At 29.8% G+C, this 18,394-nt stretch overlaps 2 protein-coding genes across 2 annotated transcripts; both read right to left on the bottom strand.

The window, feature by feature from the left end:
- Positions 1–537: 537 nt before the first annotated feature.
- WKRY (protein) lies at positions 538–1,890 on the bottom strand. Its single transcript, XM_002266152.5, has 3 exons — positions 1,217–1,890; positions 1,004–1,129; positions 538–895 (listed from the first exon to the last, which is right to left on the bottom strand). Exons 1-3 carry the CDS (start codon positions 1,822–1,824, stop codon positions 736–738), a joined length of 894 nt encoding a protein of 297 aa, XP_002266188.1. The 5' UTR covers positions 1,825–1,890; the 3' UTR covers positions 538–735.
- A 12,823-nt stretch (positions 1,891–14,713) lies between these two features.
- Positions 14,714–17,669, bottom strand: LOC100256460 (auxin efflux carrier component 2). Its single transcript, XM_002266023.4, has 6 exons — positions 16,195–17,669; positions 15,846–16,110; positions 15,680–15,765; positions 15,438–15,595; positions 15,253–15,329; positions 14,714–15,133 (listed from the first exon to the last, which is right to left on the bottom strand). The coding sequence occupies exons 1-6, from the start codon at positions 17,432–17,434 to the stop codon at positions 15,067–15,069; spliced, it is 1,893 nt and encodes a 630-aa protein (XP_002266059.1). The 5' UTR covers positions 17,435–17,669; the 3' UTR covers positions 14,714–15,066.
- Between the last annotated feature and the right edge of the window lie 725 nt (positions 17,670–18,394).

Here is an 18,394-nt window from a genome sequence, read left to right as displayed (position 1 = left end):
GCAAACCGACTTCTAATTTCCTTCGTATTGATGACCAAAGATGAGGAGGGAGCCGGTGTGAGAGTGAGTAGGTGTTTTGTTTGGTTATAGAGAAAATGTGGAAAAGATGATGAAAACTTGGTAGTTGGTTGAGGTTCTTGAAACCATCAGCTTACCATTTGCCATACCTAAATAAAATAACCAAAGTCAGCCATCGCTTCTAGCTTCTTCTTTTTGATTATTTATTTATGATGTGACCTGGGTTCATGTGGCAGACAATCACATGGAATAAGGTCAACCCTCCAAAGCTTCAGCCTAATAATTCATGGGCGGACTCGCCCCGTATTCGTCAACAACCTGGAGTGGACTACCCCCGAGTTGGAATTATTAGCTGTAATGGGGCCCATCTCAACAAAGCTCCATTGACCACCTACTCACACCTCCACAACAATACATTGCCTCCTACAATGCAGTGGGGCCCTCTTCTTATGAAAAGTATTCCCACCTTTTTTGACTTGGTGCGCAAGAAAACACAGAATCCCCATTCAAGCCAATTAATTTAATACCGAAAGAGGGAAAAATAATAATTCATTTCTAGACATTGATTTTTGAATTTTCTTTTCTTTTGTACACTATTCTCCCGAACAGTAAGTTTGACTCTTCTTTGACTTTTGTGCCCCGGGGAATCTATGGCCACCTGGCTGTGACAACTTGCTCCCTGACAGCCGATCCTGGATTGGGGGCAGGGGAGGATCGTCAGGTTGATGGGAACATGAGCCCACCGGCCGGTGCCGGAGTTTGAGAGTGGCGGTGCTCTCCCTCGTAGGTGACGATGAGCATCGCCGGATCGTCTGGTGCGCGCTCCACGTGTTTTCTCGCTGGGCAGCCTCTCACGCTGCTACATTTGTAGTAGCCTCTGAAAATAGGAAGAGGAAGAGGAAATTGTTTGAATATTGGGATGAGAAAAGTGACTTTGAAAAGTCTTCTGGATCTGCGGTGGAGATTTAGAGGAGTAGAAAATTACCGTGGGTATGGTGAGCCCTTGATCGGCTTCTGACCGTACTTTCTCCAAGAGTACTCGTCGGCGGGAATATCGGCGATCTTCGAGCTTATCGCAGGAACTCTGATCGTCCTCTTCACACGATTTTTCCTGCAAAACATCGAAAAATCCATATTTAATATCTATTTTTTTAAGAGGCATTCTAGAGTACCCAATCGCCGAAGGAAAATTCAATACCTTCTTTTCGAGCAATGGCAGCGGCCGGAAACAGAGAGTTTTCCGGAGATGTTGTCGGAGGATCCATGCTCATGACATTTCCTCCGTTGAGACGACGAAAGAGGCGGTTTACCGGCGGAAACCGCCGGAGCCGGAGGAGGTGCGAACAGAGGAGTCCCTAATTTTCCGTTCGACACGCTGCCGTCTCCGGTGATCGACGACAAGAAAGACGAAGTCGTCGACGACACGCTAGCGTTGCCTTCCGATTTGAGCGGATCAGGCTTCGCAGATAGAATCAGGTTCGAATGAAATGGGCTTGACTCAACCGGTTTGGGCAATTCCGATTTATTAGACAAGTCATAAGGAGACTGAGAAGGAGAAGAAGTAACCGGACCGCGACGGAACCGGGCGTGGCCGGTCCGGTTCAGGATGGAAATGACTTGCTTGAACTTGGAAACTGTGAAATCGGTGATTTCTCTGCAATCGAAGTGGTTGATTTGCTGAGATTGAGGATGGTGATGATTCAAGAGGAGGATCAGGTGCTCCATGCTCTTCAAACCGGCCGATGCGGCTTCCTGGATAGCCATCTGCTCGTCCATCTTGGAGAATCCTAGAAAATCGACGGCCATAAACGCCGGTAACAAAACTCAATCGATGAACTCCACAACAAAGAATGAGAAGAACAAGTGAGGCTGAGGAAGGCAATATAAAGAGAAGAAAAGAGGAAAAGCAGAGGAAGTTGCAAAGTCAAAGCTGTATTCTTTGTTTTAAAAGTAAAACGACGACGTTTTAGTGGTGAAAGAGTAGGTGGTGGGCCCCACTCTGAAGAAAATTCTTAGCCCTCTACTGTGTTTTGGAAATTTTCTTTTTATTTATTTTTAATTAATAATATTTTATTTAAATTTAATTTATGTTGAAATCTTCATACTTAGCCATGACATTACATTGATTTCAATTAATATTTTATTTATTTATTTTTAATTAATAATATTTTATTTAAATTTAATTTATGTTGAAATCTTCATACTTAGCCATGACATTACATTGATTTCAATTAATATTTTAAACTAAAAAAATTACCATAAAAAAAAAAAAATGGTCATGGCATGTTTGTTCTAATTATTACAATTAAAATAAAATATATTTTTCCTTAAATATTATACCTAATAAATATGTAATTAATAATTATGATAATTATTATTTCATTAATGTTTTAGTTCCTCCAATAATTATTATAAAAAAATAAAATTAGTATCTTAATACCTCATATTATTTTGTATACCAAAAACAAAGCCATGTCATTATTTTTATAATAATAATTACTTAATTATTTTAATTATCAAATGATGAGTGTTTGGATTGGGATTTGATCACTCTTACATTGATTTTAAAATTTAAAATTTTTGATTTACATGTCTTTGTAAATCATTTCATTTATTTTTTATTTATATAAAGATAATTAATTTGAAAATGCATAAACATAGCATTAGAATTCAAGAAAATATAAAAAGTATAATAAAATTATTTTAAAATTTATACAAACTGTGAATATCAAATAAGGTATAGGTAAAATCGAAAAAAAAAAATAAAAAAATTTGATTAAAATCTTTAAATTTTTATAACCAACTTTGTTGATTTAATTTCAAGTCAAACCGACATTTTAAGATTTATATATATAATTGTTTTAAATTTTTTTAAAAATAAATAAAATTAATGCTTAAATTAACTTGTATATAACCAAACTATGAGTTTATTTGACAGTGATTATAGAAAACACTTTTAGTCTAAAAAGTATATTTAAAAAAAAAATTAAGAGTTAAGCAAAATCATCGAAATACTTTTAAAATCTGAAAAATCATGTGTAATATTGGAAAATCACTCACATTGGAAAAACATTAGAAAATATCTTTACTCTTATTAATATTTTTTTTTGAAATTATATTGCAATTAAGTATTTTCATATATAATTTAATATTAATTTTAATGTCTTTACCACATTAAGGCCATGTTTGTTCTTAGAAAATGTTAAATAAAATGATTTCTTAGGTTTGAATGTTATAGGATAAGATAAAGTAAAAAAAAAAAAATACTACTTGAGACTCATTTGATTTATTTTATCTTTTTTTTTTTATAAAGATAAATAAATTGATCATGCATAAATTTCTAATTAATTTTTGAATTATATTTGAGTTTTTATATTTTTTTTATAGTAAAATAAAATATGAAAAAAAAAATTTATTTTTAACATTTTTCTAAAACCAAACTAACATAATGTTTGGATGCCCATGAAAAAGTTTAGAGAAAGAAAATTAAATTATTGATGAATACATTTTTTTTGAACTTTTCTCATCTTTATTAAGGAAAATAGGGAGGAAAATCTTTTAGTATTTTTTATTGTCTTTTCTTTAATCATTTGAAAAATATTTTACTTAACAATTTCTTTTCCTTTTTCTGTGATGCTTTTCAAGAATCAAAAATAGTCTAAGGAAAAGAGGAAAGTTTTCCCCTTATTTTCCTTGTGAAAAAGGGAGAAAATAAAGTGTCATGTCATCTTCCTAAATTTAATTTTTTTTTTTATCAATTTTCATTTTTATGGAAGATTAAATAAGAGAATAATGAAAAATTTTCTTTACCTTCTCCCTTTTCATTCAAGCTATCAAAATTAAGTGGAGTCAAAAGGTTCTTGGTCAATTTTAATTTTTTTTTATTGTCGTGTTTGTTTCTTTGACTAAATAGAAAAAATAAAAATATTTGATATTTTCTATTCACCTAAAAGTATTTTGTTAATATTAACTAATATAACTAAATTGAATCTATTAATAACAAGTTTATTTTAATTATATTAGTTGATATAGACATATTATTTTTAACTTAATGAAAAAAAATTAAAATTATATTTATTTATATGAAAAGCATGACATTTAATTTCTTGTAATTATAATTTATATATGAATGATTAACAATAAATATCAAATTTAATTATAAAGGGCTTTCAAAGTTTGAATGAATTCAATATTAAAATAATTTTAATTACCATAAAAAAATAAAAATCCTAAACCTTTCCAAAGGGGTCAAACCGAACCATGCAAGGGGGTTTGACCACTATAATTGAAATGGCAAGGCTTGACCCAAAGCAACCATGGCTAAGTCTAACAAACAAAAATTAAAAAGTAAAAGTTGTTGACCAATACTTGTTGACCTTGATTGGTTTACAGGGAAACTGCAAGGGAGTTGGTGTCAACATGTGGGTGATGACTTGAATTTCAAGGTTCCTGTTTCAACCACTATATAATAGTTTATGGTGGAACAGTTCTTCCTCGACTATGAAGATTCCCCTAAATCATGAAAATTCAAATTCAGAGATATCAATGTCAATGGTCAAAGGTTGAATAGTTTCTAGGCCGCCCACCCCTAATTCTAGGGTTGACTTTTCTAGGCAGGGGACTCTTCTTTTTTCTACACTTGTTAGCTCATGGGTGGAATTTTAATACGTTTTCCTTCCTACGACTTTTAAATCTACGCATATTTTAATGAATTCAACTAAGATGAAATCTTGTCCATAATTTTAATGAATTTGAATTAAAATTAGATATGATATCCCGTAGACTTATTCTAAGAATCATCATTTCGATAACCTATTTTAAGATTTGAAAAAGGTATTGTTAACCATCATTTGAGTAACCTATTTAGGTTTAAGAATGATGGTCGCTTGTAGGATCGGGTTTTAATCATCTCATTTAAAAATCAATTGATATTTGATAAAGATAGGTTGAATCTTTAATAGCGTTTGATATCATATCCTGTTACCTTATTCTAAGAGCCATCATTTGAGCGATCCATCTTTAAGCTTAAGAATAATATTATTGCACCCCTATAGATATAATAGGTATTGATATCATAATTCAAATCTATATTATCATTATAATAATTAGATTATATTTGAGTTTAACCATTCAAATTAGATGTAATTTTGTTAATTTAATTGTATCAAATGACTCGTTTATAATTTAATCACTTACAACCCATTTATGACCTAATCCATTTTGATTTGAATAATCCACATAAATTTATTATAAAGATTAAAAATATTTTATAATTAAAACATTAAATAAAATAGTAGATGAGTACAAAATTAAAATTTTAATTCACTTGTTATTTTATTAATTAAAATTAAATAATTAAAATAATTAAAAATTTTAAAAATAAAACTATTATGTTAAATCAATAAAAAAATATTTTAAAATAATATATTTAAAAATTTTAAATTTTAAATACATTAAATAAGGTTATAGTAGTGTTAACACATTTAATGAAATAAAATTGTGTTAACGGGTTTAATAAATTAGAATCATGTTAATGGATTAGATAGGTCTTATTGAATTATTCAAAGCAGATAAACATGTCGTATTTGAGTTAAGTAAATTTTTACTATTTCTTATAAGACAAGTCTTATTTTCAGCCCATAATAATTTTTTTTTATTTTTCATATCTTTGAAGCCAAATTCCCTCTCTCACTCTCTTTGAATTCTTCTCTCAAGTCATTTCAAAGCATTTTTGGCTCTTTCTTCTTTACCCCTTCCTTCGTCTAACTTCCCTTTTCTTGTACTCACCCTTCTCTCATCATCTTTCCGTTTCCATATGAGAGAGGTTATCTAAGTTGGGGAAAATATTCAAAAATCCAATGATAAGCTAACATCTTTTTTGGAAATATCTAGAGTTTCAACATCTTGCCCATTATGTATGTTGGTCTAATTTTATGGTGTTTATCCATTGTGTAATTTGCCCATTAGCTAATAACCAAATTTGGAAGTGATTTTGATTAAAATACTTCGATTTGTGTTTGACGAATAAAATTTATAATATTTTTATATCCTACTTGAATTTTTTTACCCAAAATTTAAGTGACAAATATAATAATAAAAATGATTAAAATACTTCGAATGTGTTTCACAAATAAAATTTATAATATTTTTTAATTCTACTTGAATTTTTTTACCCAAAATTTAAGTGACAAATATAATTATAAAAATGATTAAAATACTTCGAATGTGTTTCACGAATAAAATTTATAATATTGTTTTATCCTACTTGAATTTTTTTACCCAAAATTTAAGTGATAAATATAATAATAAAAAAAACAGAGAAAATTTTCTTTAGTTAAGTTATTTGTAAATGAAACTTAACCATAATATAGTTTAAAAAAACATTTTAATTAATATTTACAAAAAAAAAAAGAACTTTGTGAACGTTTTAAAATAATCAAATATCTTAAAACGTGTGTCATAAGAAATGCAATAGGACTTAACTTTTGTTTAATCACACTCCAAAGACCAATTCAACATATTAAATTCATAGATATTTAAAACAAACAATTAAAATATGACTCATAATAAAATAGAATTTCAATTCCTAAATATTTTAAATTTATTCAAAATAAAGCTAATAGGACTTCATCTTATACTACCGTAATACATTTAAATAATATTTAAGAATATTTGGAAGTGATTTTAAGAGATAAGAAAGCCATGTCATTATTTTTATAATAATAATTACTTAATTATTTTAATTATCAAATGATAAGTGTTTGGGTTGGGATTTGATCACTCTTACATTGAATTTAAAATTTAAAATTTTTGATTTACATGTCTTTGTAAATCATTTCATTTATTTATCTTATTTATATAAAGATAATTAATTTGAAAATGCATAAACATAACATTAGAATTCAAGAAAATATAAAAAGTATAAAAAAATTATTTTAAAATTTATACAAACTATGAATATCAAATAGGGTCTAAGTAAAATCGAAAAATCGATTATTTTGGTTTGATTTGCAATAACCACAAAAGTTGATTAGGTTTTCAAATTTTTATAACCAACTTTATTGATTTAGTTTTTAGTTTCCTTCCTCTCCTCTTCGATAAAAATCAAGTCAAACCGACATTTTAAGACTTATATATAATTGTTTTGATTTTTTTTAAAATAAATAAAACTTAATGCTTAAATTAACTTGTATCCAATCAAATTATGAGTCAGTTTGAAAAATTTATTTTTTGGCTATTTCTTCTTTACCCCTTCCTTCGTCTAACTTCCCTTTTCTTGTACTCACCCTTCTTTCATCATCTTTCCATTTCCATATGAGAGAGGTTATCTAAGTTGGGGAAAATATTTCCTTATAGAAATTAGTATTTAACAAACATTTAAAAATTACTTTTAGAAACCTGGAGTGTGATTAATGTGTTGCTTGGGAACAATAGATATAAAGTTTAGAATACTTCGTTAGCAATTTCTCGAGATATAGTTTATGTTTAGTTATCAGAAAGTACAAATAAAAGAAAAAAATGATAAGAAAAATGATTTTTTCATGTTTGATTGTCCTATAAAATATTCTAAAGAAAATTAAAAATAATTAAAATTAGTTAAAAACTTATGCATTTTAAAATTATTTAATCTTTATATTGATGAGTTAAAATAAATAAAATGAGTTTGAAATAACAAATAAAAATAATTTATCATTTTTAACTCTATTTTTTATTTTCCTTCACTTTTTATTTCCTTTTACTTTTCCTCTTTATTTTATTTCCTTTGTATTTTCCTTTAAATTTTCCGAGAAACATAGCCATAGAGTTTAGAATCAAAGAAATTACCATGCTATCGCATTGGGTCCAAGTATCATAAAATAGATCTTCATCATCGGGTTAAGGGATGTAGACATCAACGAACTCAACCTTGTTTTTGGCTATTAAAGCCATAATCATTGCTTGGCTCCAAGTGTTATAATTTGCTTAAGTCAAATGATTAGAAACCAAGATGAGACCAACAAGATCTCCATTATGAAGGAAAAATGGACTGCTAGAATCCTCCGAAGGTGATGATGTAGAAAACCTAACCACCATATGATTATTACTATGGCCTCCTCAAGCCATCGGGAGAAAATCACAGAATAGAAAAAAGGTCAGAGAACAACAAAGTATTGAAACTCTGATACCATATTAGAAGGCTTGGGGACAAAGCTTGAAAGAGAGAGGATTCTATTCCTTTCTCTTGATTAGAAAATTAGTGCAAAAGAAGACTTATATGGTGGTTAGAGACAATCACACGTAACAAACCAAACCTTATATTACCAAAAATACCTTGTTACTTTAATATTCCCCCTCAAGATGGGGAGTGAATATTGTGCACTTCCATTTTGCCGAGTAAAAACTTAAACCGAGTAGGAAACAAAGGTTTAGTCAAGACATCTACCACACGATTAGAAAAAATAAAAAATAAAAAATCAGAATCAGTGATGAATGGAAAATTGAAATGGAAAGGAAAAACGTGTTTATGAAACATTACATCCCGAGAAATGAAGACAACCATTACAAGAAATTTTACTTTTCTCAATTGATATATGTTGTTGGAATGAAACATTTACCAATGGATAATCTCGATGCATGGTAGTTGGGGGAAGGTATATTGACAAAAGTTTATTGATAGAAATTTTCCATTGCTAATAAATTTTTTTTAGCGACAGACTATCCAATGGATTTGGACTGTCGTTATTACTAATGTGACCGGACTAATCTTATTATTTAGAAGAAAAAAATAGATATAAGATTCATAAATATAAATATCCTATACTTATGCATTTATATTATAAATATTATCTATATATACATATCATAAATTATATATGCATCAATTATAAATTAATTAATTTTAATTTTTTTGTATTTTGTATATAATTAAATATTAAATAAATTTAAATTTATGAATAAAATTATCAAACATTTTAAAATAATTGTCAGAGAGATCCTTTATTTTTATTTTAGTTTTTGAAATATTTTTTTTAAAAAAGAAGAAGATAAAAGCCGCATTTCATACTACAAATTCCTTTATCATTTTTAATAAAGAGTATTTAGACTATCTATGCATATTAAAATTCGGAATTTATTCATATTATGATTAATAAAGTATTTATCAGTGCATCCACTAATCCACCATCTTTCTAATCTTTACTAGTTTTGGACTTTGAGAATGGGCTTGGAATAAAATAAATGATAAGGCATAACAGGAATGGCCCATAGTCCAGGGATTTGGCAGTCCAACCCATACTTCGGCCCACAAATGACTTGTTATGGCCCTATTTCTGGGGTTTGTTAAGGTATTTCAACCTAATTCAATTTCATATGTCCCAACAACCGAAGTCTAATCTAAACCCAATTTAATATTTTAATAATTTTATTTATTTACATATAATATAAATAATTAATTTTGAAAAGGACACTTACCTATTCATTTATAGTTTTTTTTAATCCTTGTAAATAATTTTAAATTAAAATGTATTTTCTTTTAAATCAAAATTTTTATTATTAGTTCTTTCTTGTAATAAAATTAAAATTCTAAAAAAAACTATTTTAGTTGATTTATTGGAATTGTATTAAATCATTGAAATCGAACTCTATTTTTAATTAATTTACATTAGAATTGATTTTTTTTTTAAATGCAATCATTTATTTTTATTTATTTAACTTAATAAAATTATATTTCTAAATAACCTCTACTTGATTCATATGTAAGAATTAATTTTTTTATTAAGTGATTAACAAAAACATTAAAAATATTAAATTGCATTTAATTAAATAATTTTTGATAAACAAATTAAAAGTGACAATGAAATAATTTAGGTAATTTATTTATTTTTTCTTTTTTGTTACAATATTATCACTATAATTCATTTTTATTGATTTTTTTTAATTTCTGTAATAATATTTCATCACCGGAAAGTTTGAAGAAAATAAATTAAAAATAAAAAATAGAAGAAAGAAAATTGTGAATAATTTTTTTTTAGTTCGTTATCATTAAAAAATTTGAGAGAAATAAAATTCATGAGAAGTGCACTAAATCCCTACTTAAATTAAAATTTAATTTTTTAAAATAATGTTTTTATTATATAGAATAAAACTAGAATTAAAAATAAAACCTTTATTTAATTAATATTATTAATTTTATTTCCATGAGAAATAGTATATAATATTTAAATTTTAAAAGGATGTCACCTAATAAATACAAGTTTCATTTACCGGGTTACATATTATAATTAAGTTTTATTTATGGAGAATTTAACCCTAAGTTAAGTTATTTGTTGCAATGATCATTTGAACTATATTATAGTTAAGTTTACATGAAACTTAACTAAAGTTATTTGTTATAAAGATCACCTCAATAATACCGAGATTAAGTTTTATTTATAAAGAACTTAATTAAAATTAAATTTTTATTCAAAATATGCATAAAGATTAAATTATAATTAAATTTTTCTAAAATTACAATAATTTTAAATAGATGAGATTTGTTACTTATCATCATTTTATTGACTTTGTTACCTTCTATCAATCCTTACTTTATCATAGACGAAAAATGAAAAGAGAGAGATGACTCCGGTGTTTTTTGGTTTTTGATTGTCACATGATTTTGGAGAATCGAAAACTATTTTTGACATCACTTATCAAATAAGCGATAAATACGAGTATTTTTGTCAAAAGAAAAAAAAAAAAGGGTGACATATGGGGGTGTTATTTGAAACTTGTTCACCAAATAACTCTTGTTTTTATCTCCCAACTCGGATTATCACTTGTGGCCTCAGCCGGGTTAAGGTTGGATTCCCTTAAGAACCCTATGGGTTTGGATATTTTTTTGCTATACCCAATTGCTTAGCCAAGCCCACATCATCAGAGATCAAAATTTCAGACTGGCAAAAGATTGAGGGAAAGAGGTGTGTGGAGGAGGTGGTGACATTGGGAATTGGGATGGGAAGCTGATTGACTTGCTCATTACCCAGGTAAAAATACAAACTGAGAAAAGGATCAACATTTGGAGAAGAGGGTGTGTGCGTCCCCACATGGGCAGTGCTCTTGCTGTCTCTTGATGCATGGTGTCTGCTCTCGGCCTTACAGAAATTCCCCCAACTCCTTTGTTTATTAGAGACATGTTTCAGAGTGGCACCCACTGTACCTCTACATGTGCACTTCCAAGTACTCCCACCAATCTATCATACACTTGCTACAAAACAAAACACCCTCGTTTGCCCACGTGAGGTGAGACTACACTGCTATAATTATGCATAAATAAATAAATAAAAAAAATAAAATGAAATGGTTTGATGAGTTTTCAAAACATATAATAGAAAATTTTAACATAATATATATATTTTTTCAAGTCTAAGATTTTTATTTCATATTTATATATATATATATATATATATTAAATATTTATGTTCTCACATCCGAGGGGAGAAAAAGTTTTTAACAATATATATTTTTCTTAACTATGTAAATGCATTTTAAAGTTATGTAAACTTTTTTGGTCTAAAATGAATAATATTTACATAATTGGGAATGAATCGTGATAAGGAAAGATCATTATAAATGATATCAGAGTCAATTTTCAATCCAAATATGAAAGTTTGTTTTCTTAGTCTTGTAATTCTATGGGACATAACGATGGCGTCTATATGCAAAGGTGATTGTGATATCCTCATCAAATGTGGGAAAAAAGTTTCTAATACTTTATATGTGAACTTATTTTAACCATGTAAATGAGTTTTAAAGTTATTGAGAGTCCTTTGAATCTAGAATGATCAATATTTACATTTTTGAGAAGGGATTGTTAAAAGTCAAATATAATTTTAAAATATTTATATAAACTTTTGAATACAACACATTTTTTAATATAATTTATTTATGTTTTAACAATTACTTTTACATTTAATATATATTTTTTTTATATAAAAGGAATTTCTTACATTAAATACTAAAAATATTACCTGAAATTGTTATATCAACGAAAATGTTAATCTAAACATATTCAAAGAAGAACACAAAAAATAAAGCAAACCATAAAAAACATACACGAGGATTTAACATGGTTCGACAAATCATGCCTTACCTACATGAATGAGAGAGAATATTCCATTATATAATATAGAATATTACATAGGACAAAAAATAGATACAATTAGTGGGTATTTTTATATTTCTATCGTGAACCCTTTTACTCTACTAGATGTTTCTACTTTTTCTCACATCTCTATCTCATCTATTTGTTATAACTTTTTCCCTTCACAACCTAAAATATTTATTGGGATATTTCCACCGGCTTTACTTATTTTATAAGGACTCTAATTATAATTATATATAAATTTAGAAAATATTTTATGTAATATTTCTTTTGCAAAAAGAAGTATATTCGAAACACCTCTCCATAGAAATACTAAAACCCTAATCTAACATTTGAAAAAACAACCATTTGTGAGGTCCATTGGGGGTTTTTGATTATTGAGAAAATGGAGGAAGGGATGAACCTTGTGAGGAACATAAACACATGTAATGTTATGATGATAATATTATATCTTAGTGTGTCATAGAAGGTAGGTGTTTGTCTTGAGATTCAATTGTTGATAGAATTATTTGAATTTGATGGTTGCCCTAATCCATACTTGATCTGCTTGGGATTTGGTGCATTTGGGCTGTATATAACTCTCTTGGCCCCAAGTGCCCTTCCAATTCACATATTCAATCACTCTCTTTTTAATATTCACTTTTGACAGTAAGAAAAAGGGAAAAGAAAAAGAAACTTTACTGTAGATTTCAGAATATGACCGGATTGGTTGTCTGGTGTTTGAGATATTTTTCAGACACAAACTTTTCTTTTGTATTTTCTGAGTTGTTTTTTCCAAGCTTGTCAGAGGGGTTTTTTTTTTTCCTTCCGTCCTTTACGTGATATTAATTGTTGACTTATTTAATTATTTTGATAGTAAAAAAATCAAAGTCAAATTTTTTAAAGAATAATATTAATATTAAAAAAATTATTAATATAAGATGGTATTTATTTATTTAATTTTAAATAAAACTTAAAACTAAATAGTATTTAATAGTATTAAGTTTATTTATTCATAAAAGTCAAATATTTGATATTTTTATATTAAGTAAAAAATTTTAAGAACTAAATAATAAGCTAAGAAAAAAAAAACAATATGAAATCTAAAAGTAATTTGCTTTCAACAAAAGTAATAAAACAAACATCACCTTACTCTTCATGTAAATGAAAACAAGTTGTTCCTATTCATTTGTACTTTTATTTAACGGTTTTGATCTCACTATACATATTTTAATGGCTTAGATCTTTTATTTAGTAAGTACCACTTTAATATCTTAACATTATCTTAAAAATAATATTTTGCTTTCAAATATTTGATATTCTCATATATATTTCAACAGTCCAAATCTATTGTTCAAGAGGTACCTCTCACTTACCTTAATATTATTCTAAAAATAAAACCTTAGGTTTAAGAAATATACATGTGATTGGGATTGCAAGACTTCAAATAAGCCAAGGTTGGTGATTCTTAAATCTAGGGTTTTATTTTTATTTTTTGTTTGGAGGATGGTAACATGCTTCTATCCACTTTTTGTCTCATGAAAAACATAATTTAAAACATACATGCATGGTGATAGAATCATTTACAGTGGTATAGACAAAGGGCATTTTGTCTTTGAACACCATCATCAATTATAGCATAGTGCATTGAACCCCTCTTTGCTATATATCTAATCAATCTCCCACATGCTTCAACCATGCATTCTAGTAAATATCCCAAGATACCACTACATAATGCTTTTAAAAAGGGATAGGGTTTGGAACAATTCATTGAAGATAACCTTCTCTTTTCACACTATTGATTCAAACTTTTCAACTCAAAGCATTTTCACATGCAAAAAGAACATTTACTATACCCACTTTGTCTACCTATCCTTTGACTTCCCTTTTGGTGGAGAATCCACTTTTAATCTTAATTAACTATTGAATTTATGTGATGATAATTTCAAGAAAAAAAGAAAAAAGAGAAAAAGTTGTTACATGGTTTGATGGTTGGAAGGTTCAAAAAGAGGGAGTGAGTTGGATATTTTGAATCAATCTTCCTCTTTATGAATAAATATAAATGCTTTTGACTTTATAGGTTAATTAATGAAGTATTTTTATATGCTTAAGCTTATCAGGAAAAGCTAATTAATATCGAGAGTTGACCGAATTCAAACGCTAATACTTTCATCAATCCTAGAAATTATTTAACTTATTATGATTAAAGGGATTCGATCTTAATATTTTTAAGGATCAAAACTCTGCTATAGTTTTAAATTATTGATTGATATCAAATGATAGATCATGTGTTGTTTCAAGGGTTATTTGATTAAAAAGGTCATTCAAAATCCATGTTTTGGAAGTTTAGTCGTTCATCCTTTTTTTTTAGTGTCATTTTGATAAAAATATCATCATTATTTTCTTGTAAAAATGGTAATTTTTTAAAAATTTATATGTAAATACCTAAAATGGTACATGATATTTATATAACAAAAATGAAGTATTTTTCAAACAAAAACATGAAACAGGTTAGATTCATATATTTAAGGATTATTTTATCTCTTTTAACTAATTAATTTTTATTTAAATCATTTGGAGGGATAAAAACAATAGCCAAAATGAAAATTGGTAGAAGAAAATATTAATTAATTGGTTACAAAGGTGAGAAAACAAAAAAACAAAACAAAAAAAAACATTGATAATAGAATAATAATAATGAAGGCACAAAATAAAACAATAACTCTGCCTTTTTCCCTTGCTTTGTCTGTCAATTTCTACCTAGCTATCTACCAATGCAGGAAAGCAAAAAACTCCAATGGTCACATGGGGAGAGAAGCATAGAATTTGTAAGTGTTGTGCACTGAATCCAATGGCCTTTTTATCAAATCATTTCATCTTCCGTCCACCTAAGCTTGACTTGGAAGCACTTCAACTTTTACATATATAATTTATATGTATACTCTCCAGCTTTAGAGCCCAAGAAGCACATAATAGATTATTGTTATTGGCAAGGCTATCAGCATCCCAAAAATAACCCTGCAAAATTGTCGATCCGATAAAATTCAATATATAAATATATTTAATTTTTTTTATAAAAAATTTATAATTATATTTTGATAAATAAGATTAACTTTGAAATAGGTGAAGTAACTCACGCAGTGCTAAGTATGTCTGCATGAACATTGTACTCCTTTGCAAACACAAAGGGGACAATCCCTTGGGGGAGAGCTGCCTGTGATCAAGAAAACAAGTATATTTAGGGTTTCAATTTTTTGGGTTTTTTTTTTTTTTTTTTAATTATTAATTTAATATGGTATGTTTATCGAAAGTCAGGGTTTACCTGAACAATTGCGACATGTAGAAGAACTCCTCGCATACCGATGGCAATAGAGGTGGCAGCAATTACAGCTGGGCCTGTCAAGAATCTGACAGCCATTGAAAAGGTAGCCACAGTTTTCCCACAAGCTATCATCTTTGGTTGTAAAGCCATGAACAAACCTGTTTGGGCAGCAAGAAAATTGACATTAATTAACCTCTTTCAACATTAATTAATGATGTAAAGAAAATGAGAAAGACTTATACCTAGACTGAACATAGCCATTCCAAGACCTGCATCAGATAATATCGATATCGATCCACTCACAATTGTTGGCATTTTGATGTTCCATCTGCAAATTAATCAAGGATTTCAGTATTTAAGGGATTAATTATGAGAAAATGGGGGAAAGAGATTGAATATTGGGGTTACCTGAATGATACCAAAGACCATATTAAGCCTATAAGACTGGCATATGTGTTGGGATTTCTGATTAGTTTCCTCCATACCATGATCATTATGAGCCTAGTCATGACGCTTGTTGGAGGCATCTGCTGCTTTTTGGCTTGCATGTCCGCCTTCTTCTGCCCTGAGTATGGAGTGCCGGCTGCCTGAGTCCTGATCGATCCGTCTTCCATGTCCGCTTCTCTATCTCCGTTCACTCTAGGACTTATAGTGTCATTGAAATCAAGCATTCCTGCATCACAACAGGACATCATCATCTGCTTAGAAAACATATGCTCTTATATTCTAGTCTAGTGAAGAACAAGATTTCATGTACCTCTTGAAGCCGCGATCTCTTGTTGGAGAACCGCCTTAGATGAATCAATGACGCCGAAATCAGCCGACTCAGCTCGGTTAACTGTATGCCTTAGGTTTCCTTCAGAGACCGGAGATGCGCTCGAGCTCCAAACAAACATGTGAAGCTCCTTATTAGGCATTGCACCACCTCCTCCGCTCTCTTTCTTCTTTGGACCTCCACTTGTAGACCCTGAAAACATAGGATTTGGAGGAGGGTATGAAGAAAGCAAACCGCCATGAAAGAGCTCTCCGCTCATACTCCTCCCTCCTCTCTTCTTCCCAACCTTCAACATCTCCTCTTCAAAATTTGAAGTCCTTGGAGTAGGCCCTTTTGAGGACTGCAGCGAAAAGACATCAGCCCCGCCCCCAGCGCCAACACCGCCAATGCTTCCATGTCTGGGGCTTGCGGTCTTGCTAGCAAACATGGCGTAAAAGTCAGTCTGGTTGAAGCTGGAGGCCCTGGGCGTCGGCTCACGAGAAGACTGGATGGAGTAGATCTCCACACCAGTTAAATTAGAGGCTCGCGGAGTGATGGAAATGGAATTCAGGCCATGGGACTTCTTGTAAGCCGAAGAGATGACAGAAGAGGAAGAAGATCGCCTCACAACCACATGGAGCTTCCCGTCATCACCAATCTCGGCGTCCGTCTCCAGAGGCTCGCGCCCGTTCAGGGACATTACATCAGATTCAACCCGGAAAGATGTGATGGAGCCTGCCGTCTCAGGGAACTGCTCAGTGATGAGGAGCTTAGCGCCTCTATATTCGAACATGAACAGCATGAGAGTATACCAAATCACACTCTGCAACACCACAATCTGAACCATCAGACTCGCAGAAAAATCCCCGTACATGGCCTTCAAGAGAGGGATCCCCATCACGAGAGTATTGGGGAGAGTGGAGAGTGAGAAGAGAGTGATCATCCACTCCAGGCTGCCATTTTTTGCAAAGGCTTGCCACAGAAACAGCGCAGATAGGATCACTATCTTTTGAAGGGAGTCTGCTGCTATAAACTTGTAATTCATGTTGTATATGTCATTCAATGATATGAAATGGAAAGACAGCAACGGAACGGCGAAAACCGCCACAAATCGATTGATTCCGGCGCACTGCTCTGGGGTGAAGATCTTCCACCACCGGACTGAGCCGTAGGCCAGAATCATGGCAACGTAGAGTGGCACAATGGCCGCAAGAACATCGTAAATATCCTTCCCTCTAATCATAGTTAGCAGAAAAGCAGTGAAAGCTCAAGGGTTTTTTCCTGGAAATGGAAAGGAGTACTTGAGGTAGAGACGCAGCAAGAGTGAGTAAAGGACACAGCCTCCTTCGCTTTCACATGAGGGTGGTGGAGAGGAAGGTGGAAATGGTATTGTTGCCTTGCGGAGATGGTGTGAAATTAAACCACGTTCACAAAGAAACAAAAAATGAGAGAGAGAGAGAGAGAGAGAGAGAGAGAGAGAGAGTGAGAGACGGGGAGAGAGATTTATTCCAATTGCAATGGATTTTTGAAGATTTGGGTTAGATTACACATTAATTATTTCAGCATAGAGTCCTCCACATTACACTCTTTGAGGCACATGAGGAAGGAAATATAAAATAGGGAGGATCTTACCTTATTAATTTCACATTACAATGTTGAAAAACCATGGTTGAATTGGCCTTGACAATGTTGGAGGAGAAGTACTAATAAAATAAATTAGATGGATAAGGTGGTGGATGGGTCTTAAATCTTAATTAAGGAAGTTAAGGATACGTTTGGTAATTGTTTTTAAAAACTATTTTTTGATGTTTTATAAAAACAAAAGTTTGTTTGAAAACCTAAAATATTTTTAACCAATTTTTAATATTTTTAAATACATTTTTATGTTTAGTATTTTATTTTTAATCCTTCTATGTTTTATATAATTATTTTTTAAAATAGCTATAAAAAAAATAAGCAAAAATAATGGAAAACAACTAAAAGATATTATTTGAAAATATTATGTTCTTAATAACAAAAAACAAAAAAAAAACAATTTTTTGATTGTCAAACATGTTTTTCTGTTTTTAATTTTTGTATTTTATTTATTTATTTTTTATTTTTGTTTTGGAGAGCAAAAAATTGTTTTGAAAAACAATTATCAAACATGCCTAATTTATGAGGATTTTTTTGAAATTTATTAACATATAAATTATTTTCTACA

Source organism: Vitis vinifera, chromosome 11, assembly GCF_030704535.1.
Source record: "Vitis vinifera cultivar Pinot Noir 40024 chromosome 11, ASM3070453v1".
Classification (NCBI taxonomy): domain Eukaryota; kingdom Viridiplantae; phylum Streptophyta; class Magnoliopsida; order Vitales; family Vitaceae; genus Vitis; species Vitis vinifera.
This window is presented reverse-complemented; position numbering and strand designations above follow the sequence as displayed.

What these genes read in the sequence shown, in the direction of transcription:
- WKRY (XM_002266152.5), bottom strand. Translation starts at nt 1,824, where the DNA reads ATGGCCGTCGATTTTCTAGGATTCTCCAAGATGGACGAGCAGATGGCT. An exon ending in TGCCATTGCTCGAAAAGAAG is followed by an intron (nt 1,130 to 1,216) that starts GTATTGAATTTT and finishes GATGTTTTGCAG; the next exon opens with GAAAAATCGTGTGAAGAGGA. An exon ending in AAGGGCTCACCATACCCACG is followed by an intron (nt 896 to 1,003) that starts GTAATTTTCTAC and finishes TCCTATTTTCAG; the next exon opens with AGGCTACTACAAATGTAGCA.
- LOC100256460 (XM_002266023.4), bottom strand. Translation starts at nt 17,434, where the DNA reads ATGATTAGAGGGAAGGATATTTACGATGTTCTTGCGGCCATTGTGCCA. An exon ending in AGAGATCGCGGCTTCAAGAG is followed by an intron (nt 16,111 to 16,194) that starts GTACATGAAATC and finishes GTTGTGATGCAG; the next exon opens with GAATGCTTGATTTCAATGAC. An exon ending in GCAGACATACTTAGCACTGC is followed by an intron (nt 15,134 to 15,252) that starts GTGAGTTACTTC and finishes ACAATTTTGCAG; the next exon opens with GGTTATTTTTGGGATGCTGA.